Source organism: Megascapheus bottae, chromosome 18, assembly GCF_031878675.1.
Source record: "Megascapheus bottae isolate mThoBot1 chromosome 18, mThoBot2.hap1, whole genome shotgun sequence".
NCBI lineage: Eukaryota > Metazoa > Chordata > Mammalia > Rodentia > Geomyidae > Megascapheus > Megascapheus bottae.
In genome coordinates this window covers 28,653,781-28,679,904 of record NC_143526.1, presented here as the reverse complement: position 1 = coordinate 28,679,904, position 26,124 = coordinate 28,653,781, and the positions used below count along the sequence as shown (strand labels likewise).

Here is a 26,124-nt window from a genome sequence, read left to right as displayed (position 1 = left end):
ATTCCTCAGTACCACATACACAGAAAAAACCGGTAGTGGTGCTGTGGCTCAAGTGGTAGAGTGCTAACTAACCTTGAGCAAAAGAACCTCAGCACAGTGCCAGGGCCCTGAGTTCAAGCCCCAGGATGACAAACAAAACAAAACAAAACAGAACACCCTGAAAATATTTTAACGACAGGATCTCCCTAGCTCAGTCACCACCTTACCACCACTTCCCTTCTTGGTGCACAGGAACTACAAAAGTCCTGTTAGTTTGGGATGGGGTGGAGGGAGCCAGAGAAACTCTAGGAGTGAAAGGCCATCTGAGCTAGGGAGAGCAGTGATCAACTCCTGGGAAAGAAGACAAAAGACTGAGCAGCCTCTGCAAGGCCTGGGTATCACCAGAGATAAGGGGGCCTGTGAAGATCGTGGGAGAAACAGAAGGGCAAGCAGGAGGTTGAGGAAAAAGAAACATGTTCTGATACAACATCTTCCTCCTTCTTTACCATCTTGCAATCAAGTCCAACTGGACCCATTCCAGGCACAAAAGAGAGAGAAGCTGGCCTTGAACCTGCATGCCAATGCAGCCCTCTGGTCTTAAACTCTCAAAGTCTAAGTCACCAGGAAGCAGGGTGAGCAGAACAGTCTCTGCTGTCACAGGTCACTCTGAAGTCCTTTAGGTATGCTGATAACGGGGGAGAAGAGGGAGGAGTCAGAAAAGAAGGGGTCAGCACACCAATGTTCCCAAGGACCCAGGAATGTGGTAATTCAGAGTAAGCAGTGGTAGCGAGTGCTGTGCTATGTGTCTCACAAATATTCCCTAACTCAGTTTTCAGCCAATGTCTGAGGTCATCAGGGAAAAATCTGCATTCATTGTTCTTGGAGACCACAGTTACTTCATGTTAGGAAATGCTACTTGTGAGGATGTCTTCGTGAATGGCAAACCTGGCCATTACTGTGCTCGAAATTATTTGACTCCTTTCTAATCAGTCAACCCGATGTATCAATCAGCCGTCACTGCCGTTCCCTTCCCCAGCTCAGTGGCCTTCACCAGCAGTCCTGTGTCAGCAGGCAGCAGTGACCCCATATGTCACTGTTGATCTGTGAGAACTTTGAGGTGACTCTCTGTTTCATGTGTCTTTTTTTTTTTGCATGTTTTACTGCCCTGGGGCTTGAACTCAGAGCCTGGGCACTGTCCTTGGGCTTTCTCAAGGCTAGCGCTCTACCGCTTAAGTCACAGCACCACATCCTGTTTTCTCTGTGTATGTTGTACCGAGGAATTGAACTCAGGGCTTCATGCATGCATGCTAGGCAAGCATTCTACCACTAGGCCACACTCCCAGCCCCTCCAAGAGGCTCTTATCTCCAATTAACTAACAAAAAAAACAGTAAGTGGACCTAGGGCTCAAGTGGTAAGAGTGCTAGCTTTGAGCAAAAAAACTCAAAGGACAGCCCCAGGGTTGGCATACACAAAAAAGTGACCCTAATAATAACAATAAAATTATATTTTAAAGAAAGTGAGCATTGTGGCTTTCTTGTTCCCTTTACTCCATAATGCTGATATTCTTGTTTCCCCAAGTGATCACAAGGTTATTTTCCTCTCCTCTTCCTCTTCCTCCTCCTCTTCCTCCTCCCCTTCCTTCTCCTCTTCCTCCTCCTCCTCTCCTCCTCCTCCTCTCCTCCTCTTTCTCCTCCTTCTCCTCTTCCTCCTCCTCCTCTTCCTCCTCCTCCTCCTCCTCCTCTTCCTCCTCCTTCTCCTCTTCCTCCTCCTTCTCCTCTTCCTCCTCCTCCTCTTCCTTCTCCTCTTCCTCCTCCTCTTCCTTCTCCTCTTCCTCCTCCTCCTCTTCCTTCTCCTCTTCCTCCTCCTCTTCCTTCTCCTCTTCCTCCTCCTCCTCTCCTCCTCCTCCTCCTCTTCCTCCTCCTCCTCCTCCTCCTCCTCCTCCTCCTCTTCCTCCTCCTCCTCCTCCTCCTCCTCCTCCTCCTCCTCCTCCTCCTCCTCCTCCTCCTCCTCCTCCTCCTCCTCCTTCTTCTTCTTCTTCTTCTTCTTCTTCTTCTTCTTCTTCTTCTTCTTCTTCTATCCTTACCCTCATTTAATGATGTTCATATTGCTAGGAACAATTCAAGACACACAGAAGCATCACTTCTTTTCTAGCTTACCTGATTTCGCTCTTTTCACAAGAACTGGAAACCTGCTCCTCTTTCCCTTCATCCAGCACTCTGCATAACTGTGGTTGATTACTTGCCTGCCTACTTTGCCTCTGCCTCCAATGACTGTTCTCCTGGTTCACTGATCACAACCACCACGTTCCTTTAGGCCTTAAATCCCGTCTAGACGTTCCGGAATGGAGGCCTTGAACTGCGCAGCTAGGTCAGAAGCCTCCCAGTCTTCTTTGAGCTCTGATCACTCATGAAGCAACTTCTTCTGGCTTTGACTGTTACCTTGCTCCTGGCCCAGGCCAATGAAGGTAACCAGGATCCTTCCCAATGGGGTGTGGGTCAGGGAACCTGCTATGTGTTTAGGAATTTTGGAGGTGAGGACGGTTGATGCCGGGAGAATAGGGTGGCAGGCTGGAGACCTTGGATGGCTGCTGCCAGGGAACATTTTGGTTCTGTAGCACCAACAGATTTTCCATTCCCATCTTCACTCTGACCCTCTCCCTCTGAACATGGATGGGGTATGTACAGAATGAGGTGGCTTAAAAAAAAAATCCCAAGCTGGATGCTGATGGCTCACGCTTGTAATCCTAGCTACACAGGAGGCTAAGATCTGAGGATCTAGGTTCAAAGCCAGCCCCGGCACTAAGGTGTGTGAGACTCGTATCTCCAGTTAACCACCAGAAAGCTGGGAGAGGTGCTGTGGCTCAAGGGGTAGATCGCTTGCTTTGAGCCAGAGAGCTCAGGGATGGCGCCCTGGCCTGGAGTTCAAGCCCTATGACCGAATCCCTTTGGAGGATTTGAGTTTTAGTCTGTTGTTTCTACTGTGAAAATAGTTGCCAGAATTCTAACAGAAGGATCTGATTCTACTTTTTTGTCCAGTGCAATCCTCAAATACTTGGTTGTCTTAGGTTGTTGACTCCTCAGAAAAGAGGCTTGCGATTTCATTGACAGATTCGGGCCAGGGCAGGATGCTGGGGTTCCAGAGTGTGACCCCTGTGGGAGTTTTTCACACATGGCCCAGACCACAAACACATGTTTGTATGGGTTTATTTCAGAGTCCCATTCCCTCTCACTGACACAGACAGTTTGGGTACCAAAGAACAGACGTGACTAGTGGATAATAGGTAAGTAGGCACACTGAAATATGGAGAGATGAAACCCTGGACCGAGGGGGGTTTCCTGTCTCACCCAAACACAACCAGCCAAGGAGGAGGCATTTCCTGATGGGCAGGACTTGGAGGGATGGAACGAGGGGCCATAAGTGGATAAAGAAAACTTCATGGTCTATGATTTCCCTCAAACCCAGGGATATTAGGTAGGGATTTCTTTCCCCCTTACTGCTCTCTTCTCTACTGGGATTTAGCCGTTCCCTTCCCCAGCCCTTGGCGTTTTCTCTCAGGACTGCTGCTCATCTGCACTTCCCTTCCCTTTTATTTCTAGGAGCACAGGGCTGGAGTACATCAGGCAGATGCAGACAAACGTGTAAAGAGACAGAAGTGTTCTATATTTTATGCCAAGCTGGGCTAAATGCTGTGTAAACCCCAAGTATGTTTCTGTACAACTGCATAAAGAAAAACCCAGTAGAAGACTGCAACAAACGTCTCCCTTCCACGCCACTGGATCCCACAGACCCATCACATCATCCCTGGGGTTTCCTGTCTGACAATTCTACCTAATTGTACTTTGTAAAAAGGCAAATAAAGATGGAAAACGTGTGTGTGTGTGTGTGTGTGTGTGTGACAGAGGACAGGAGGGACTAGGAAGTGATAATAATCTCCTTGTATGGCTAATCTGCTGACACCACCTTGTTGGTCCAAGGGAATAATAAATAAGGATTGGTTTTTATTTTCTTGTAGACTAGTGTGGTGCCCAGAGGAGGGCCCCCCCAAAGAAGACCACCGAGATAGAGGTGTCCGAAATGCAAAAGCAAGGTTTATTGCGGGATACAAGCCAGGCAGGGAACTCATCCGCAGGCACTCGGCAGCAGGCTGGGAGGAGTCGTCCATCAGGGTTTACACAGCCTTTTTAAAGGCAAAAATTACACCCATCAGGTGTAGATAAGTAAGATAAGATTTAGGGAGCTTCCCAGGCTGGTGGAAACTGACGGAACGTTCTCACACCAGCTGGGTCCCATTCAACTGTCAGAGAGTAGTTTTATGGTTTTCAGAAATTCCTGTTTGTACTGAAGGGGGTGGGTCTGGGGGTCTCTACACCAGCATTGCCCATAGAGCCTTGCACAATGAGGAATGGCCCACCTCTGGGCTGTCGGGTAGGCTAGCTACTACTTACCCGTGTGACTAGAGATCAGAAATTTAGATGGGTACAGTAGCTCACACCTATAATCCTAGCTACTCAGGAAGCTGAGATCTGAAGATCAAGGTTCAAAGCCAGTCCAGGCACAAAAGGACCTGAGATTCTTATCTCCAATTAACCTCTAGAAAACAGGATGTGGGGCTTGGCTCAAGGGTAGGGCGGTAGCCTTGAGCTGAAGAGCTCAGGGACAACACCCAGGCTGAATTCAAGCCCCATGATCCACAAAAAAGAAAAGAAAAGGAAAGAAAAGAAAGAAAGAAAGATTGTAACTCCACTCAGTCTATATTCGGATTTCATTGTGCCATTAATTCCATTTACTCTATATTTAAACTTATGTAGTTTGTAAATGTGGTTAGGGCTTGAACTCAAGACCTGGACACTGTCCCTGAACTCTTCAGCTCAAGGCTAACACTCTACCACTTTGAGCACAGCTCCAGTTCCAGTTTTCTAGTGGTGAACTGGAGCTAAGAGTCTCATGGACTTTCTTGCCTGGGCTGGCTTTGAACCACAGTCCTCAGATTTCAGCCTCCTGAGTAGCAGGTATGCGCTGCTGGTGTTGGGCTGAAACACATTTCTAGACTTCCAAGTGTCAGATTCCCCCAGTTTTCTTTAGATTTTGTGCTCATTCCTTTTCAGTCTTCAGAAAGAGGACTCAGGCCTCCCTTTCTTCCCTTTCTAAGTTCTCCCCGGCCCACCAGACATGCATAAAAGAAAAAACAATGCAGCGGCACAGATTTGAAGGAGTAGGCGGTACCCAGTCTACAGAACTGGCCAGGCCAAGCTGTACCTGTGTGGGAGACATTAAAAAGTCTGAGGTTCAACTCCATTCCTGGCATGGTGGGTCCCCTACGTACCACACAGCAATCATGGGTCTAATTGGGTCCTGACCAAAGCTTGGTTCCTTCCTCATCTCCCTCTCCCTCTCCTTTGCTTTCTTCCTTTCCTTTTTTTTCTTTTTTTTTGGTCAGTCCTGGGGTTGAACTCAGTGCCTGAGCAATCTCCTTGGGATTTCTACCACTTGAGCCACAGCACCACTTCCAGCTTTTTGTATATATGTGGTACTGAGGAATTGAACCCTGGTCTTTGTGCATGCTAGGCAAGCACTCTACTACTAGCCAAACTCCCAGACCACTTTCTTCCTTTCCTATTCCCTCTCTCTGTGCTGGGATCTTGCACATGCTGCAATTGTGAGCAGTGCTACAATAAACATGGTTGTGCAGGTATCACTCCTGGATGCTGACTTTTGTTCCTTTCTACATAAGCCCAGGAGTGGTCTACTAGGATCATATGGCAATTCTATTTGTAATTTTTTGCGGAACTTCCATACTGATTTCTCTAGTGGTTGTTCTAATTTATATTCTCACCAACAGTGTATGAGAGTTCTCCCCCACCTCATCCTCACCAACATGTGTTGTGGTTCTGTTGTCATTCTGATAGGAGCGAGATGGAATCTCAACACAATTGTTGTTTGCATTTCTTTATGGCTAAAGATGGTGGACATAATCTTTTGAGAACTGTCCAATTCATTTGCCAATTTATTAATTTGATCATCTGATGTTTAATTTTTTGAGATCTTCATATATTCTGGATATTAATTCTTTGTCAGATGAATAGCTGGTAAAGATTTTCTCTCACTCTTCAATCGTTTATTTTGCTGTGTAGTGTGTGTGTGTGTGTGTGTGTGTGTGTATGCATGTGTGGGTGTGTGTATATGTTTGTGGGTTGTTTCTGGGCCTTGAACTTCGAGCTTGGCTACTGTTCACAGGTTTTTGTTTTTGCTGTTGTTGTTTTGTTTTGCTCAAGGCTGATACTCTACCATTTAAGCCGTTGCTCCACTTTCAGCTTTTTGGTAGTTAATTGGAGATCAGAGTCTTCTGGACTTTCTTGCCTGGGCTGGCTTTGAATTGTGATCCTCAGATCTCAGCCCCTTGAATAGCTAGGTTGTAGGTATGAGTCACTGAACCCACGTGTGCAGAGCTTTTTAATTAGATGTAATCCTGTATGTCAATTTTGCCCTTATTTCCTGAGCTATTGGATTCTTATTCAAAAATTCATTTTATGCCTATATCTTGAAGTGTTTTCCACTAGTAGTTTCATGTAGTAATTTTGTCTGTAATTAGTAAAATGAATAATGTTATTCACTACCTCTACAAATATCTATTAAATATTATTTTATATTAAAGCCAGGCATAATTGTATCCATTCTCTCACTTTTTTAATATATTTTATTGTAATTAATAGAAGGGTTACATGATATTTGCCAGATAAATGGTGCATTAATTCCCATACATTGATACCCTTTCACATGTCTTGGTCCCCATTTCCCTTCCCCCCCCACCCCTCATCTTGTTCCCCCCCCCCCCGTTCCCTATCCAATTTCAGATAGCATTCTCTCACTTTTAATAAAGCAATCCCCAGCTTTTAACCATGAACAAAGGAAATAGTTCCAGAATAGTTCCTTGCAGCTAGGTTGGGTCTGAGTGAGCTCTGGCCAATGTACTGGAGGGAAAAATGACACATGCAACTTCTGAGTGGTGCTCTTAAAGGGAAAAGTGTAACTTTATTTCTTCTCTCTCTTTCCTTGATGGCTGGAACAAGGACTTGATGGCAGGAACTGAAGCAGCTCTTGCATCATCAGGTGAATCTTCTGTTGAAGATGGCAGAGCACCAAACCCAAAGGACCCTGGGCCTCCGTGCAGATGAGGGTCTTGTGAAGCTGCTGATTCATACCTTTACCTAGAAAAGAAACCAGTGCTTCTCTGGAGGTGTGGCTCAAGTGATAAAATGTCTGCCTAGCAAATGTGAGGTCCTGAGTTCAAACCATAATATCACCAAAAGGAAAGGAAGGAAGGAAAGAAGGGAGGGAGGAAAGGGGAGAGAGAGAGGGAAGGAGGGAGAGGGAAGGAAAGACATCAGCACTTATCTCCTGGAATCCTCGTTCTTTGAGAGTGATCTCTGTGAAGACAGGTGATGTTACGGGTTCTAGTTAACGCATATCTGTGAAGGGGCATCAAGGCTGATTCTCGTAGTTTGCTCCTGTAAATAGCACACATAGCCACAACGTGGCTTTGATTTCACCCATGCCGTCACCAGGAGGGACAGGTACTTCTGGCATGGACGCAGTCCATGCTCGTTGTGTACTGTGCTGAGACATCTACAGCTTGTGTCCTGGGGCCCAGCCGACCTCACAGCAATGCCCTCCTGTTCTATTGGACTGCCCACGGCGCAGCTGATAAAAGGAGTCTCGTCTCTTCCTCAGGCATGTCCGTTTCTTCCCCTGTAGCTCCTGAGTGTAGCCAGCCATGAAGCTTCTTTTCTTGTTTCTGGCTGTCCTTCTGGCCAGGGAGCCAGCAATTTCAGGTAAGTTGGCCTCTCTCTATGGTCTGAATTCTGGAGCGAGTCTTCCTCCCTTTTCCCCATTTCCTTCCACCTCCCTCTCATTGGGAAGCATCCAAATCTGTTATTTCACACACCTGTGGGAGGCTTCCCCAAGACCCTGCCACACTGCTGTTTCTTGCTAAGTGATGGGATGGGATGATTTGATGTTTGGAATCTCTCATGCTTCATGGCATTGTGGTGGAAGCTTAGGAGAAGAGTTGGGGCAAAGAATTGGGTGCAGGAGCCTTGGGTGGGTCGTGGGGCTTGAACTAGGCTTGGGCACTGTTCCTGAACAATTCAGCTCAAGACTATCACGCCACCCTTGAGCTAAGCCCCGCTTCCCGTTTTCTAGAGGTTAATTGGAGATAGTAGAGATACGAATCTCAGGCTGGATTTGAACCTTGATCCTCAGATCTCAGCCTCCTGAGTGGCTAGGATTACAGGCAGGAGCCACCATGCCCAGCGTCACAATTCTTTTTTTTTTTCTTTTTGCCAGTCCTGGGCCTTGAACTTAGGATCTGGGCACTCTCCTTGGACATTTTGTGCTAGTGCTCTGCCACTTGAACCACAGTGCCACTTCTGGCTTTTTCTGTGTATGTGGTACTGAAGAATCAAACCCAGGGCTTTGCACATGTCAGGCTAGCACTCTACCCCTAGGATACTAGCCCCTGACTTTGAGTCAGGGTCTCATGGTGCTTGTGTTCAGCTTGGTGATGAGAATTGCAGTTGGTGACTTGATTAGATTTGGGTTTGGCTTGCAGTTGAGGCTTAGGCAGGCTTGAATCTGGTAAGACTGGGAGCAGACTGAATTTTGAGCTTGAACTGTGTGGGTCCAAGGTGAAGGAGGACTGGAGACTGGGTTGGAACTGGAGAGGAGCCTTGCTGAGTTTACAGGGCAAGGCTACGAAGAACACACTGGGTCTGATATAACAACAGCAAACCTCGCCCACACCCACGGTGACGGGTAAACAGTGACCTTTTTCAATTATTATTATTCCCACTCTACCAGGCGAGACCTTCAGTGGCTCCACTCAGTCCCCAAATAATGTATGAGAAGTTGGGGACTAGGGAGACAGAGCAGGAATGTCCACAAATGTCTTCCTGGAATCTTTGGTGTTATCAATTCAGTTCTCTCTTCTTCAAGGTTTCTTCTCACCTTTCAGGGACCTGGTCCAGAAGTACTCACTGGATAACCTCTCTGTCTCTGTCTCTGTCTCTGCCTTTGCCTCTGTCTCTGCCTCTGTGTGTCTGTGTGTCTGTGTGCCTGTCCCTCTATCTCTGTCTGTCTCTGTCTCTCTCTCCTTCCCTCCCTCCCTTCCTCTCCCTCTGCTTTCTCCTGTCCTACTGTACCTCCCCTGTCTCCTCTTGTCTGTCCGCCTGGGTGATACTATCATTGTCCCCATACCTGCAGCAGAATGTTGGAGGGATGGCTACTGCCGGCTGGTGTGCAAGGATAGTGAAGACAGCGTCATACGCTGTGCATATCCTAAGCGGTGCTGTGTGCCCAGTGGCTACTTAACAATCCAGCCAGTAACAATCCATGGTGTCCTTAACTGGACCACTCCGAGGATGCCTACCACCACCCAGAAGATGAAGAAGAGAAAAAGGACGATGGATAGAAGACACTTTGTGTCAAGTCCCTTCAGCATTCAAACCTTTCATTAAAGCAAACAAACTTGCTCCTGTGTCTATCAATCATCAAGGAGGTCCAAATGGCGTCCTTCTTGGGGTGGGAAGATACTAGGATGCGTTTAGGGATGTAAAACTTCGGATATTCCCTTACAGTCACCTTGATTTTCCTTCTTGGTCTTGTCATTGTGTTCAGCTTGTGCTAGCCACTCTTCTGTCTACCTATTGATCTACCTATATACCCATCTTGGATGCCTAGAATGAAACCTTGTACATTCTAAGTATGTATTTTGCCACTAGACAATGCCCCTACCCCATGTCTATAACTGCCTCCTTTTAACAGTGTTGTAGTAATAGAGTCACATGACCTTTTGAGGGTTTAATTTTTAAATTTCACCCTTATATATTATATATATTTTTATTTTTGGTCTGTCGAGGGCTTGAACTCTGGGTCTTGACATTGTCTCTGAGCTCTTCAGTTAGCGCTCTACCACGTGGGCTACAGCACCACTTCCAAACTTCAGCATTATATTCTTTTTTCTTTTTTTTTTTTTTTGCAAGTCCTGGGCTTGAGCTCAGGGCTTGAGCACTGTCCTTGGACTTTCTCAAGGCTAGAGCTCTACCACTTGAGCCTCAGCACCACTTCTGGCTTTTTGCTATGTATGTGGGGTACCGAGGAATCGAACCCGGGTCTTCATGCATGCTAGGCAAGCACTTTAACCACTAGGCCAAACTCCCGGCCCCCAGCATTATATTCTTGAGATCTGTTTAAGTTGTATGAATTGATAGTTTAAGTAAGTGTGTGTGTGTGTGTGTGTGTGTGTGTGTGTGTGTGTGTGTGCGTGTGTGTGTGTCTGTGTGTCTGTGTGCACCAGTCCTGGGCTTGCTCTCAGGGCCTGGGTATTATCCCTGAGCTGTTTTTGCTCAAGGCTAGTGCTCTGACACTGGAGCCACAGCACCATTTGGTTTGTTTTTGCCTTGTCTGTCCTGTTGGTGATGGGAAGCTGCTAATCTGGAAACACCAATGCACAAATGTATTAAAAACAAAATGTCTGCTCTCTCTACCAAAATATCAAAAAGGGGTAACCTAGCAAGATAAAATAGTCAAGCCTGGTGCAGCATTCACACCTGCAGACCTGTCTGCTCAGGAAGGCCAAGTCAGGAGGGTCACAGTCTGAAGACAGCCCGAACAAAACTCAGTAAACTTCTCCTCTCAGTCAGTAAACACTGCTGGGCATGGTGGCACATATCTGCCACCTCAGCTACTCAGGAAACTCAGATTCTAGTTCAGCTAGGAAGGGCTCTTGAGACCTCCATCTCAACAGAAAAAGGAAAGCATGCTGAGAAACATCTGCCCCCCTAGCTATGGCAAGAAGTGTAAATAGGAGAATCACAGTTCAGGGCATTCCTGGGGCAGGGGAGGTGGTGGGGGGAGGGAGGAGGTGCAGAAGCAAGACAACCAAAGCAAAAAGGGCTAGAAAATATAGTTCCAGGTAGAGTTAGCACAAAGCCCTCAGTTCAAACCCAAGTACCAAAAGATAGATAGATAGATAGACAGATAGATAGATAGATAGTTAGATACATACATACATACATACATACATACATACATACATACATACATACATAATACATTGAATGATCTGGCTGTTCATCTGAGGGGCAATCCCCGATATCCCTACCCTGTTCCATTTTTCATTTATTTATATACCAGACTACACAATCTTGATTACTATCGCTTCATAATAAACCTTGAAATTTGGTACAATAATTTTTTCAAGTTTAATCTTTTTCAATTTTATTTTAGCTATTTTTTGGGGCAAATTTCTCCTCAAGTAAGATAATAAAATAACATTGCCTACACCTACAAGAAGTTGTTCTGAGAGTCTTACCGAATTGTGTTACACATGTGTACCAATCTGAGGAGAACTGACATGACTGCTAGTTGCATCTTACAAAATGTAAACATTCAATGTTTCTTTATTTAAATCTTATATTATATTTATCAGCATTCTGTAGTTTGTTGTATTGGTTTCTGGATATCGTTTTAGATATGCAGTGGATTTATTTATCTGTAGTTCCTGAGTGAGATTGCATTTTATTTTTTTGTCTTGAAGCTCGAACTCAGGGCCTGAGCACTGTCTCTGGAATTCTTTTCACTTGAGTCACAGTGCCACTTCCACTTTTGGAATGGTTAATTGGAGATAAGAGTCTCCTGGGGACTTCTCTTCCAGTACTGGCTTTGAACCACGATCCTCAGATCTCAGCCTCCTGAATAGCTAGGATTTCAGGTCTGAGCACCAGTACCCAGTCTCATGAAGTTTTAAACCATGCTCCCTGAATAGTCAGATCTATAACTTGGCTAAGAGGAAATGAATTATTATTCTTGTTCTTTTCTTGGCCAGGGAGACCTTCTATCCTGTGATGCATGGTCAACTGCAGTATCCAGCGGTGGCATGGTGCTTAGGTACTTAGAAGCTATGTAGAGTCGTATGCCAAAGACACAAAGATAGTCTCAAGAAATCAAAGTGGGGATCCAGGGAACACTTCCTCTCACAGGACAAAGGCCCCTAGTTTCTCTTTCCAGCACAATGTAAGGAGGAAAGGCAGTGAATTTTGGACATAACACATGAGGCTTAGAAAAATTCCTTATTCTAAAATAAGGCAGACATTTTTCTTAGCAAACAACAACAAAACCACAAGCTGAGCATCGCATTAGTCAACGACATATTTAAGTGTAGTTATTTCTTCTTCCTTCCTCCCTCCCTTCTTCCCTCCTTCTCTCCCTCCCTCCCTCCCTTCCTTCATTTTTTTTTGCCAGTCCTGGGACTTGAACTCAGGGCCTGGACACTGTCCTTGAGCTTTCTCAAAGCTAGTGCTCTACCACTTGAGCCACAGTGCCACTTCCAGCTTTTTCTGTGTATGTGATACCGAGGAATTGAATCCAAGACTTAGTTAGACAAGTACTTTACCACTAGGCCACACTCCTGGCCCCGAGTACAGCTATTTCTGCATCGTGATCTTGGAAAGGTCCAGGTTCACTGTGTGCCTGTGCATGCCCCTGCACTGTGTCTCAGTGACCCTTGTCAGGTAACTGCTTTTGGCATTGTGCCTCTGCACTCCGCAAGTGTGCTTGCAGCCTTTTAGAATCCTTCTTGGAGAAAGGCTGAAATGCATAGCCTAGTTTCCACTGTAGAGATCTCCAGCCACGCTGTCTACAGTTCCTACGTGAGTATATGACTTTTAAGCAGATGAAGATAATAATTAGTCCTGTGAGAACCACTGGCCAAAAATGCTTTAAATGTTGGTGATCACCAACTTCAGACTCACTGGGGACCGTGCTGTCAGCCGTCCTCATTTAAATGCATGCACTTGTCTGATTTTCATCCATGAAAGTCACAGAGATTGGTTTTTCTTTTTTCTTTTCTTTTTCCTTTTTTTTAATAAGAGTCTCAGGATAGCCTGGCCAGTGGCTCATGTCTGTAATCTTAGCTACTCAGGAGACTGAGATCTGAGGATCTCAGTCAAAGCCAGCCCCCGGCACTAAAATCCATGAGACTCATCGCTAATTAACCACTAGAAAACCGGAAGAGGTGCTATGGCTCAAGTAGTACAATGCTAGCCTTGAGCTGAAGCACAGCAGGGACAGCCTAGACCTAGAGTTCAAGTCCCATGACTAACAACAACAACAACAAAAAAATGGCTTTCATGCCCGGTCTGGCTTTGAACCATGATTCTCAGATCTCATCCTCCTGAGGAGCTAGGATTATAGGTGTGAGCCACGAAGGCCTGATTTGTAAATTGTATTTTCAGCCTTGGAATTCCTTCTATTCTAATCTTGAAATAATGACCCAAACAAACAAAAAGAGATCTCATAGCTTACATGTGGGCCATCTGGTTTCTTGTAAGCAGGTGAAGAGACAGGGTTCTAGGTCAAAGTTATGTAATAGGAAATTATATCCTTTTGTGGGAGGTGTTTGCTGAACTATAAAGCTTTTTTTTATCTTTTCAATTCTGATATCAGCACAGATTGACATGAGGTATTTATGATTTTGACTTTGGCCGGTTATGCTTTTATCCAAAAGCATGACATACAAAGAATAGTTCTGTTATCCCCAAAACATTCATTAGGACAACAGAAGGGCACAACAAAAGTTCAGGGTTGGCATAATTTACCTAACTGGTTAAGGCCACCAGCAAATAAGAACCCTAAAAAAATGGGTTAAATCTTGTTGTGGAAGTGATTTGACATTTTAAGAAGAGCCTTGAAGAGTTTATTATTGAAAAGAGCAAACACTTGAGATTCTTTACACAACTACTTTTATCTAGAATTACACTTTGGTAGGGAAAAGGGTGGGTCATGATATTTTCAGAATAAGCAAAATAATTATCTGTGGGACTTCATCCATCTCCCAGGACATAGTCAAGTGACAGCCACCTACCATGAGCTATGATGAATCTCTGGGACAGGGGTTTCAGTATCATGCTTCTGGCCAGGTTTTTCCCCATTATCATTTTCTTTGTCTCCTTCCAAGTCCTGTGTAATGGGAATCGTTATTGTTGGCACTGTGATGTCGTAGAACTCTGTGGGGTTCACATGCACATCGTCATAGAATGTTGTAGGGCTTGTGGGATATATATCATCAACGAGGATTGTGGAGGTTGTCAGAAGGGAATAATCAAAGAAGATTGGGGTCGTTTTCTGAGTCACTTTCCGGATTCTAAAGCCATATTTGGCTGCAATGCAGCAGACACGATGATTTCTACAGACATCCCGTGTCAGCTCTCCATCTTGACATTTTTTCCTGCAGTGTCCAGATTTGTTTGAACATTTTTTTTCACCCCTATAGGCTAAATAATCAAAGGAAAGACAACTGATTTTAGGTTACTGATGTCCTTTGTGTTATCATAGGACTGGATATCTGTCACCCCATCATAATACTGAGATTCATACTAAAGATTATGGATGCAAATCTCCCAGCATGGGTATGTTTGCCCAGATATCTGGTCCTGACCTCCCACTTACCCAAGTTTGAACTTTTTTGAAAGTGAGATTGATGCTTATCATCAATAGAAAGAAACTTAATGGTCAAAAGAAATTGTATGTGTGTGAACTCTTTTTTTTTTTTTTTTTTTTTTTTTTGCCAGTCCTGGGCTTGGGCTCAGGGCCTGAGCACTGTCCTTGGACTTTCTCAAGGCTAGAGCTCTACCACTTGAGCCTCAGCACCACTTCCGGCTTTTTTCTATGTATGTGGTACCAAGGAATCGAACCTGGGTCTTCGTGCATGCTAGGCAAGCACTCTACCACTAGACCAAACTCCCAGCCATTTTTTTTTTTGGTCAGCTGTGGGGCTTGAACTCTGGGCCTGTGTGCTGTCCCTGAGCTTTTCAACTCAAGGCTACTACCCTACCCCTTGAGCCACAGCGACACTTCCAGGTTTCTAGTGGTTAATTGGAGATAAGGGTCTCACAGACTTTAGTGCCTGGCCTGGCTTTGAACCACAATCCTCAGATCTCAGCCTCCTGAGTAGCTACGATTACAGGTGTAAGCCACTGCACCTGGCTTGTGTGTATGTGGATTCTAATGAAATGACCTGGGTACTGTGACAAGCTACTCACTTGGTTCAATTTCTTTGAATGCATTCTACTACAAAATATATATATACACAGGAGCATATATGATTTGTCTAGTGTAGAGACTCACAATACAAGGAAGAGTCATGTTAATTAAGAAATTAGAACATTAACTTGAACCTTGGACTAGTGTAAGCATTTCCATGAGCTGCTCCTGTGGGGGTTAGGTCGATGCTTCTCAAGCTCTCATTTGCATACAAAGCCTGTAGAAGTCTTGCTAAAAAACAGATTTGGATTTAACTAAAGTGGCGGGACCTAGCTTTTGCATTCTCTGCAAAATTTCTAAAAAATGTCAATATTGCTGGTCTAAGATTCTACGTTCTGTAGCAAACTGCCAGGCCATAAACATATCTGGAGAAGCCCACATGTTCAGTATCATATACGCTATGTTTTCTAGCCAAATTCAACAAACTAGGATCAAAATTCCCTTACAATTAGAAATTAAATAACAATGCTAGACAAGCACTCTACCACTAAGCCATACTCCTAGCTCCTGGAATGAGTTTTTAAACTTACCTTCGATCCAACCATTGCACTTCTAGAAACATATCTATTTAAATTCTTGCCAAAAAAGGTAAATGTGTTTGCATATATATGTTCACAGATAGGAAATGTTCTAAATTCCTATCTATAAATTAACAGTTTTTTTCTCACAGTGGAACTTTACAAATTTGTAAAGAATGAGGCAGATCTTAAATGGGGACGTGGAAAGATGGCCACAATATATTAAATGAAAGAAGGACTAATTGTAACCATGCATAGTATATTTTCTTTCTATGCAAAAGTGATACCTGTACTTATTTTTATGATGAATTTGACCAGACATTGAAATGTGTCTTGAAAGATATACAAGAAAGGCCAGGAGTTTGGCCTAGTGGTTAAAGTGCTTGCCTAGCATGCACGAAGACCTGGGTTCAATTCCTTGTACCACATACATAGAAAAAAGCCGGAAGTGGTGCTGAGGCTCAAGTGGTAGAGCTCTAGCCTTGAGAAAGTCCAAGGACAGTGCTCAGGCCCTGAGCTCAAGCCCAGGACTGGCAAAAAAAAAAAAAAAAAAAAAGATATACAAGAAAGACAGGAGATGGGAGGGGGGCAAACAGATCCTCTTCAAGTTCAAAGTTCTGGTTGTGCCTTTAGGTAAATTTTTAAAATGCAGTGGTGATCAAAGCTTAGACTTTATCATTAGAAAAAAAGTAAGAAAAGTCCATTTTATCTTTCATGTAAAGCTCAGGAGATATTTTCTGACATTCTTGTCAAATTGCCAACAAAAAGACTTCATTGCAGCTATCAGAAGACTTTTAAGGCCCAAAAGATAAAGGGACTGGAGCTTTGAGAATCATTCAAAAGCTGTGGAGAGAATGGAAGCAAGTCAAGCTCTCACTTGTGCTGGGATCATCCTGTGTAGCGAGGATATCTTGTCTTACCCCTTCCAGGGCTCTAGTCCCAAGGCAGGGCCTACAGAGCTGCTCAGGTGGGAGAGAACAGATCCACATTGGAATCCCATGGGCTGGGATCCCGTGCTATCTTCATTTCTGTGGCTTCTGGGGTGGGATGGGAAGTGGGGAGGGGTTCTGATTACCTGGGGCCACTTGGGGCAGGAATGCAAGGATGGTAAGAGCCAGCAACAGAAGTCTCATGGTCCTTGGGATGAAGAAGGTGGTAGATGCCAGCAATCCAGAATGCTGTGTGCAGTGAGACTCTGATCAAGAGTTTTATTGCCCTTTTGCCTGTGGGGGCAGAGAGATGGTCACTGAACCAGATAGATAAAAATGTACCCATGCGAAACCTCCATCTGTTGGTTGTGACTTGAAGATTTGATCTTAGCACTGGTTGGATATGCAGAGGGTTGCAAGTCACAGGCTTTGAGGCAGTATTTGGAGACCTAGAGGGGGCAAACTATGTTATTTTTCCCCCTAGGATTCTCCAGAACTATAAGCAGGGTCCTGCCCTTGCTCATAATAAAAGCCCGACTTTGAGTTTTCTCCACAGCTGTGTCTCTCTGCATGTGACTGTGACATTTCTAAGAAGAGACAAGGCCTCTTATTTTTTAACCTTCGGGGGAAGAAAGCATGTTCTCAGAGAAGATTTTTTATTAAAGAATTTATTAATATTGATTTTTATATCATGTTTCAAATGACATGTTTAACAAACAAGTATCCAAGAAGGGAATCTCTATATACAATCACTGGCACTTAGATTTTAGAACATAATTAAAATTAATCTAAGGGTTTGTATGTCATAGATACATATTAAACTATGCAATAAAACATTCTGTCTATAGAGTCATGAATTCTTATGTCTATGTAGTTATGTTTATATTTCTAATACCATGTCCATAGCATTGGGTATGCAAATATTGAGTCCTCGCTCTTGTACTGTTTGGATCTAATAGCCACATATTAAGGATACCATGCGCCTTTTGTTCCTTTGGTCTTGACTTGTCTCACTCAACATGATTCACTCTAGATTCATCCACTTCCCAGCAAATGTCATTGTTTTATTTTGTCTGTTGGCTATGTAGAATTCCATTGTATATAAATACCACATTTTTTGTATCCGTTCATCTGCCGTAGGGCATCTGGGTTGTTTCCATTGCCTGGCTATTGTGAATAGTGCAGAGATAAACATAGCTGAGCAGGTGTCCTTATCATATCCTGGGTTATGATGTTCAGGGTAGATGCCCAGGAGTGGTATGGCGGGATCGTAGGGAAGGTCTATTTTCAGTTTTTTAAGAAACCCCCACGCTGCTTTCCAGAGTGGCTGAACTTGTTTACAATCCCACTATCAGTGCAGTAGGGTTCCTTTTCCTCCACAACCCCACCAGCAACTGTCATTGTCTGAGTTCAGAATATTGACCATTCTAGTTGGGGTAAGGTGGTATCTTAGGGTTGTTTTATTTGCATTTCCCTTATTACCATGGATGATGAACATTTTCTCATATGCTTTTCTGCCATTTTAACCTCTTCTTTTGATAAGTCTCTCTTTATTTCCCTTGCCCATTTAGTGAATGGTTTGTTGGTTTGGGGAGGATTGGTTTCTTGAGTTCCCTGTAGATACTGGATATTAAGCATTTGTCAGATGTATTATTGGTAAATATCCTTTTCCAGTTGGTTGGCTGTCACTTCACTTTTGTGGCTATGCTTTTATTTATGCAGAAACTTTTTATTTTTAGGTAGTCCCATTTATCGAGTCTCTCTCCAATCTGTTGTAACCCTGGGACTCTGTTCAGGAAGTTTTTGCCTGTGCCTATGAGTTCCAGTGTCTCTCCTACTCTATCATGTAGCAGTTTTAAGGTTTCTGGTCTGGTATTGAGGTTTTTGATCCATTTTGATTTAATGCTTGTGCATGGTGAAAGGCTAGGATCAATTTTTAGTTTTCTGCATGTGGCTGCCCAGTTTTGTCAGCACCAATAATTGAATAGGCTGTGATTGTTCCACTGCATATCTTTGGCTTCTTTGTCAAACACAAGTTGACTATAGGTATGTGGTTTTATTTCTGGATCTTCTATTCTGTTCCATTGACCTTCTTGTCTATTTTTGTGCCAATACCATGCTGTTTTTGTTATTATGGCTCTATAGTAGACTTTGAAGGCTGATATTGTAATACCACCAGCATTGCTCTTTTTGCCTAGAATTGTTTTGCTTATTTTCGGTCTTTGTTGTTCCATATGAACTTTTGGATTATACTTTCTGTTTCAGTAAATAATGTCATTGGGATTTTGATGGAGATTACATTGAATTTGTATATAAATTTTGGCAGTATGGCCATTTTCACTAAAATGGTTCTCCCTACCTGTTGGGAGCCAGAGTGGAATCAAACTGTACCTTGACTTGCATCAGACCATGGCTTTATTGTCTTATTGCTTTCTGGCCCTATTCTATGTAAATGACCCGAGAATTACCATATGAATGTAACACCTGGAGGTTCCCTGGGTCTGGAGGAGGGAAGAAGCGGGAGTGGAAAATAAACGCGGCAGTCTCGGCAGTCTTTACCTGGACTGCGGACATCCCGGACCCGGTGTGTCTGTCTCTCTTCTATTTCTTGCTAGTCCTTGCCCCCGATTTCAGGAACCCCAATCTGCGAACCCTGGTTTGCTGCCGGTTGGCCCCGGCACCTACCCATGAGCATGGGATGTCTTTCCATTTCCTGGTATCCTCTTTAATTTCTTTCATTAGGCTTTTATAGTTTTCATTAAATAATTCCTTTACATCTTTGGTTAATTCCTAAGTATTTTATTCTTTTGGAGGCTATTGAAAATGGGATCATTTTCTTGATTTGGCCTTCTGTTTGCGTATTGTTGGCATACAAGAAGGCTACTGACTTTTGCAGGTTAATTTTGTATCCTGCCACTTTGCAGAAAAGATTTTTTTTAAAGAACAATATCCATGTAGAGGCCAAATCACTCCAATATATTCTCTTGGGGAAAGTGAGTTGTTTGTTAACCTGCAACAGAGTTTGAAGATCACTGATAATAGGACTAACTAGACGATAATAAGGTGCTAATCTGTGCCAATCAGAATACCCCCTTGTCAAAGGCAGCTCCATAGTAACTTTACATGTCACTGTTTTTTGTTTGTTTGGTTGGTTGGTTTGGTTAGTCATGGGGCTTGAATTCAGTACCTGGGGTACTTGTTCTTGAGCTCTTTTGTTCAAGGCTAACACTCCGGCACCACTTCCAGTTTTATGGTAGTTAATTAGAGATATGAATCTCAAGGACTTTCTTGCCTGGGCTGTCTTTGAACTGTGATCCTCAGATCTCTGCCTCCTGAGTAGCTTGGATTACAGGTGTGAACCCCCAGCACCTGCCTAGATACCACTTTCAACAAGGGCAGCCTGGTAGCATAGGAGGTCTGGTGTCATTTGTAAAGGCCCAGGCATTTGGATCTGCCTTGGGGATGCAGGGCCCAGCTATGAACTTCAGAGTTAGTCTGGTCCCCCAAGCTCGAGCCACATTGCTATACCAGCTCTCTCTGGTTTACTCTATCCCCAAAGTCCCTGTAAAGCTGGAGAGGAAATGGCTGGCTCTCTAGAATGATTGGCTTTACCTGGAGGACTTGGCAAAGCTGCCGTGCTCTTTTGGACTGCATGGTGGGAAGTGCCCAGAGTGGTAAGATGGCGCTGAGCTTTTCCCTAATTATCTGTAGAAGTGTGGTTCACAGAGCTTCTTCAATGTGGGATGGCTGTCCAGGTTAGCCTGTGACACTGGGTGGGGACTCTGCAGGGATGGATATGCTTCCCATCTGGCTTTCTGTTCCATCTTGTAGTGGAGATTGGAGGGCAGGGGGAGCGAGAATTGTCTTTCTATCTATGTCCTGCTGTCCTTGTATCACTCAAGCAGTGACTGGTTGTCTCTTTGCTCCAGCAGCAAATATTTTCCATTTCCAGCTCCCAGCCCCTTCAGCATTCACAGACATTTTTGTCCTGTGCCCCTTTACAAGAAATCTGTTGTGTGGAGCCATGGTTCAAATGGTTAAAGCACCTGTCTAGCAAGTGTGAGGTCCTGAGTTCAAATTCTAGTACTTCAGAAAGAGGGAGGGAGAAAGGGAGGGAGAGGGAGAGGAAGAGGGGTAGGAGGAGGAGGGGGAAGGGGGAGAGAGGGAGGGAGGGAGGGAGAGAGAGAGAGAGAGAAGAGAGAGAGAGAGAGAGAGAGAGAGAGAGAGAGAGAGAGAGAGAGAGAGAGAGAGAGAGAGAGAGAGAGAGAGAGAGAGACCTGGGTTAAAATGTAAGAATGGAACCTGTAATTCTCAAGGACCACATTCTTGTCTGTCTCTAAGTGAGACATGCCAAGAACAAAGCCAATGTGCTGTCCTTGGGGTTCTTAGTAGCCTTTAGATTGAATGTCCCCGTCAATAGGAAAACATCCCATTCTTAGTACTGAACCCAAGGCCAAGCTCTGACCAAGAAGGTGGCCACGATGGCAGCGATAGCTAGACTGCCACATCTCCTCCCCCATGGCATGTCTAGGCCATATGCTCTCTTTCTTTGCCATATTTATTTTCTAGTAAGCTCTCCTATCACTTTCAGCTGCTCTACACTTTCAGGAAATGTTTGGTGTGTTGGAGAAGTTAGGGATTAAGTACGTCTTTTTCTGACTCGGACTCATCAAATCATGACACCACTAAAACTGGGATGACAGGCCTGTGCCACCACATTTTATACATTATGCACCTACAGCATTTTATAACATAGACAGCATGAGAATAATAAGGATTCTTTTGCTCTGGAGTAGAGAAGCTAGAGATCCTTCTTCTTTCAGTATATGCCCAGTTTCTCACACAGGCTGCACTGTGGCCTTCCTTGATACATCAGCAGGCCTTTGACCTCTCAGGGCAGCTGACAGAGCACCCAGGAATTGCCTTCATCCAAGGTCACATCTGCAGAGTGTGGCAGCTATCTTTTACCACCCTTGGAGCTTGTCTACAGCTGGCTGTGGAAGATGTACTTTCTCACTTTGCTATGTCATTTTAAAAGTCTGTGTGTGTGTGTGTGTGATAGAGAGAGAGAGAGAGAGAGAGAGAGAGAGAGAGAGAGAGAGAGAGAGAGAGTGAGAGAGGGAGAGATTTTTTTAAACCAATGATTAGGTTCCATAGTGTGTTTTGATTTCTTCTAGAATTGCTCATCAGTACGTGTCCAGGTAGAGAAAGCAGCTCTTATAACCCATTTGCAAGTCTATTGTGTCTATTCTGGAAGACTCTGATACTTGTAAAAAGTGCCAGTCCTGAGCTTGAGCTCGGGGCCTAAGCACTATCCTTGGGTTTTCTTGAGACTAGAGCTCTACCATTTGAGCCTTCTGGGCTTTTTCTATGTATGTGGTTCCGAGGAATCGAACCCAGGTCTTCGTGCATGCTAGGCAAACACTCTACCACTAGGCCAAACTCCTGGCTCCATAGATAAATATTTTAACAATTGTGCACTTAAAAAAAATTAAATTATTTTTAATGGATACAAGTACCTAAAAAGTATATGGATATCAATGCAGTAATATGATGCTCTGATGGTCACAGGTTGGCTAGCTCATGGTTAGTTGATTTTGTGAGATAAGGTCCTTCTCAGCAGCTTAGGCTGGCTTAGAACTCACAATACAGCCCAGGCTGGCTTTAAACTTTCTATCTTCTTATCTCTGCCTTCTTTTTATTTATTTATTTTTATTGTAATGTATAGAGGGGTTCCAGTTACATTTGCCAGGTAGGAGGTGCATTACTTCTCACGCATTGATACCCCTTCTCATGGTTTTGTCCCCATTTCCCTGCCCAGATCTCTGCCCTCTGAGGGCTGGGATTCTAGACATAGGCCATCCTGCGTAGCCACTTCGTGTAATGTTGACATCAAGATAAACTTATCTCTTCTCAAGCATTTCTCATTGTCCTGTGATTTAAAAAAATCTTTACCCATGGCTTCTGGAAATGTGCAGTGTATCCTGGCTGTCTAGATTGGCTCCCCTGTGTAATTACACCCCAGGCTTCTGTTCCCCATGGAACGCTGGGGGAGCTTGTGTATATTTTGTTAAGAAAGGTACAGTATGGCTTTGTAGAGATATATACAGGCTCTGTACGGTGACTTTTCCTTTTTCATTCTTTTTCTTTTCTTTTCAAAATGAACAGAAGTGTAGCGATGTCTTGCTAGCCATTCCCTTCTTGTTTCTTTATTTTGTAGCAGCAAAGATATGATATCACTGGAAGATATTAAAGTACTTCCAGGAAAAAACTACTTTTTTTTAACATAAATTATTGCCAATGAGAAAAACTTCAATGGTTTTGTACCTGTCCAACAAAAGAATTTTCACTGCACACCTTGCAAAGTGAGTGTGCAAGGAATTCCGTGTTCCTGAGGTCTTCTGGAATCTCACATCATACCCCATTATCCCACAGCCACCCCTACCTGCAGAGACCTTGTTGATTTTTCCGCAAATGCACAAGGACTCTGTGTGTGTGTGTGTGTGTGTGTGTGTGTGTGTGTGTGTGTGTGTGTGCACATATGCCAGTGAGGAGCCAGTCTTGGGCTTGAACTCAGAGTCTGGGTACTATCCCTGAGCTGTTTTGTACAAGGGTGGCCCACTACCGCTTGAGCAACAACTTTACTTTTAACTTGTTTGATACTTAACTGGAGATGCGTCTCACAGACTTTCTTGCCCCTTAATTTTGAACCACAGTCACGCCTGAGATTACAGGTGTGAGCCACGGGTGCTGGAAAAGGCCTTCACTCTCTCCTTTCTATATTTCGAGTCACCAACTTACCTCTTCTCTGTCTGCCCTTAACCAGTGGGAGTGCAGCACTTGCCTTTGAAATGGTTTCTTCTACCCACCATTGATGAAAACCATTTCAGCAAGGAGAAACCGTCCTCCCTCCACGCATGCGCTCTGCCAAGAAAAAAAACACAGCTTGACAAAGCTCCCCAACAACCACCTCCATACCCTCCACTTCCACCAGTTTAGCCATGTTAGGTTCCACACATAAGTGAGGCTACATACTTTTCACCTTTCTAGGTCTGGCTGACTCTACTTAGTGTCTTCCAAGTTTACCCACATTATTTTGTGAGGATTTCCTTCTTCATAAAAGACTAACTAGCAGGGTGCCAGTGGCTCACAGCTGCAATCCTAGCTACTTAGGAGACTGCAATCTAAGGCTGGAAGCGCAAATGGAAGGACTTTCAAGAAAGTCTATGAGCCTCTTATCGCCAATTAACTTGCAAAAATGGAACTGTGGCTCAAGTGGTAGAACATTACCCTTGAATAGAAAAAGCTAAGAGACAATGTCCAGGCCCTGAGTTCAAGCCCCAGTACTGGACAAAAAAGAAAGAATGAGAGAGAGAGGAAACAAAGAGAGGGGAGTCCAGAAAGAGAGAGGGAGGGAGGGAAGGAAGGAAGGAAGGAAGGAAGGGAGGGAGGGAGGGAGGGAGGGAGGGAAAGCCTACATAATGTATGCATTAATGTAAGAAGTCATCAATACTTACTTAGTTACATCTATTCTCTCTGAATTTTCTCTCTCCTGCTATTTCTCTAAAATCTAATGTTTAATGTTCAACTCATCGTTAAACTGTTATGAAAGCAATCTATGCCATTGACTATTAAAATACAGAAAAGCAATGCTGAAACAATGCAAAACACCATACTTCAGTCACCTAAATATCACCTTATGTTATATTACTATCATTTTATATACATAGACTTCACTTTAAAAATGAAATCTGCCACCAATACTGTATTATAACCTCCTTTTGTTTAATTAATAATCATCTTTCAATTTTATTACATTTTTCTCTCATTTCATACCCATCATAAATCCTAAGTGCCCCCCAAGTAGGGCAAAACTGTCTTCTAAAGTTGGTATGGTAGAGTGAACCACAAGGTAATAAACTTCAAAGAATAACGAATACCCTAGGACAGAAACAAAAAAGCCAGAATCTTGATCCTTGTTACACATCAATAAAATAGCTCAGATTTTTTTATCATCTGAAAAGAGGACATAATTATAAGCAAACAAAACCATGAAAAATAACCGTAAATGTAAGAAAGGTTCCAAGTAATAAAACTCTGTGATGAGGAACTATGCATGACAAACTGAAAACTACTTCAAAGGAAAACAGCCCCTCGAGGGTTGTACTAGACAGAAGACAAGCAGGCCCGAAACCATCAGTAGAGCATAAAGACTGGGGCATGGTACAGAGAGCCCTCTCCCATGAAGCCCCAGGCTCCTGACATGCCAACCTTGACGTCTTGCTTCTTTTGGCTCTCACATTCTGTTTACGCTCTTTTACTCAGGCACCATTAGTAGCATTTCTTTTTCTTTTTTTTTTTTAAGTCTCAAATGTGCCCTGGTTACATAAATCATAGACTAACTGTATGATTGCCTCAGATCAAGCAAGCTTGGAGGGAATAACCAATTCTGGGATTGTACCAGTTGTTCCAGAACATCGTGGAAATGCAAAAGCTGCCCAAATTATTATTTTTTTCCAGTCCTGGGCTTGGGCTTTCTCAAGGCTAGAGCCTTACCACTTGAGCCACAGCACCACTTCTGGCTTTTTTCTATGTGTGGTACCAAGGAATCGAACCTGGATCTTCATGCATGCTAGGCAAGCACTCTTACCACTTGGCCAAACTCCCGACCCAGCCCAAATTATTTTTAAGAGATTAATGTTAGGGTGAGTTCAAGGACACAGGTGAACAATGAAGAACAGAAATAATGGGCTTTCTCTCCTCCCCAACAAAAAAATTGCAAACAACTGAATCTGATAATGTGTGACTAAGCAGGATGTCACTGAAACACATGGGGAAAGCATCAGAGCAGAAAATGGAACCAGTGAATTTTACCTTAATAGATGAGAAACAGATCATATAATACAAAGAAGCCATGCCATCCATTTCAGAAATGAATTGCAGTAGAATATCTTAGCTAGTTGAAAAGAGGTAAAAACTTATGATTAAGGATCAAGATTTTGTAGCTAGTATTGAATTTATCAACAATGTCTGATAGGGACCCTCTCAAGATGACAACAATCTAGCCTGCCAAGGAAATTTTATTTTTCTTTTCTTTCTCTTCCTTCCTTCCTTTCTCTCTCTCTCTCTCTCTCTCTCTCTCTCTCTCTCTCTCTCTCTCTCTCTCTCTCTCTCTCTCTCTCTCTCTCCTTCCTTCCTTCCTTCCTTCCTTCCTTCCTTCTTTCTTTCTTTCTTTCTTTCTTTCTTTCTTTCTTTCTTTCTTTCTTTCTTTCTTTCTTCCTTTCCACAGGATCTGCCTGGCTCTGCCTCCCAACAGAAAGTGTTTAATGTAGAAGCATCTTTGTCACCGATACACCTTCTCAAGGGGGAGTACGCTCTCCTCTGGCCACAGGATGGCGACATAAACCCAGGGAAGTGAGCCATTCTTCTGAATGTTTTCTGTGGTATCTGGTAAGAGAATAGGCTCAAACTCTTCATAGTGTTTCCAAACCTTAAGTTGTCATAGGGCAGCAAAGATCAGGAAGAAGAGTGCCATGTGTGCTGAGAGGTTTGTAGAGTGATCTGGGCAGCGTTCTGCATGTGCATGTACCCTGGATCTACA

The 26,124-nt window shown here is 43.8% G+C and overlaps 2 protein-coding genes across 2 annotated transcripts; one reads left to right on the top strand and one right to left on the bottom strand.

The window, feature by feature from the left end:
• Positions 1 to 6,946: 6,946 nt before the first annotated feature.
• LOC150050333 (defensin beta 118-like) lies at positions 6,947 to 16,727 on the bottom strand. Its single transcript, XM_090352817.1, has 3 exons — positions 16,670 to 16,727; positions 13,899 to 14,307; positions 6,947 to 7,185 (listed from the first exon to the last, which is right to left on the bottom strand). Exons 1-3 carry the CDS (start codon positions 16,725 to 16,727, stop codon positions 7,182 to 7,184), a joined length of 471 nt encoding a protein of 156 aa, XP_090208943.1. The 3' UTR covers positions 6,947 to 7,181.
• Defb119 (defensin beta 119) lies at positions 7,752 to 9,492 on the top strand. Its single transcript, XM_090352915.1, has 2 exons — positions 7,752 to 7,809; positions 9,239 to 9,492. Exons 1-2 carry the CDS (start codon positions 7,752 to 7,754, stop codon positions 9,490 to 9,492), a joined length of 312 nt encoding a protein of 103 aa, XP_090209041.1.
• Positions 16,728 to 26,124: the final 9,397 nt, after the last annotated feature.

Bases quoted from the DNA above. Each gene is read 5' to 3' on its own strand.
- Defb119 (XM_090352915.1), top strand. From the start codon at position 7,752: ATGAAGCTTCTTTTCTTGTTTCTGGCTGTCCTTCTGGCCAGGGAGCCA. The intron at 7,810-9,238 runs GTAAGTTGGCCT...CCATACCTGCAG, and splicing joins CAGGGAGCCAGCAATTTCAG to CAGAATGTTGGAGGGATGGC.
- LOC150050333 (XM_090352817.1), bottom strand. From the start codon at position 16,727: ATGAGACTTCTGTTGCTGGCTCTTACCATCCTTGCATTCCTGCCCCAA. The intron at 14,308-16,669 runs GTAATCAGAACC...TTGATTATTTAG, and splicing joins CCTGCCCCAAGTGGCCCCAG to CCTATAGGGGTGAAAAAAAA.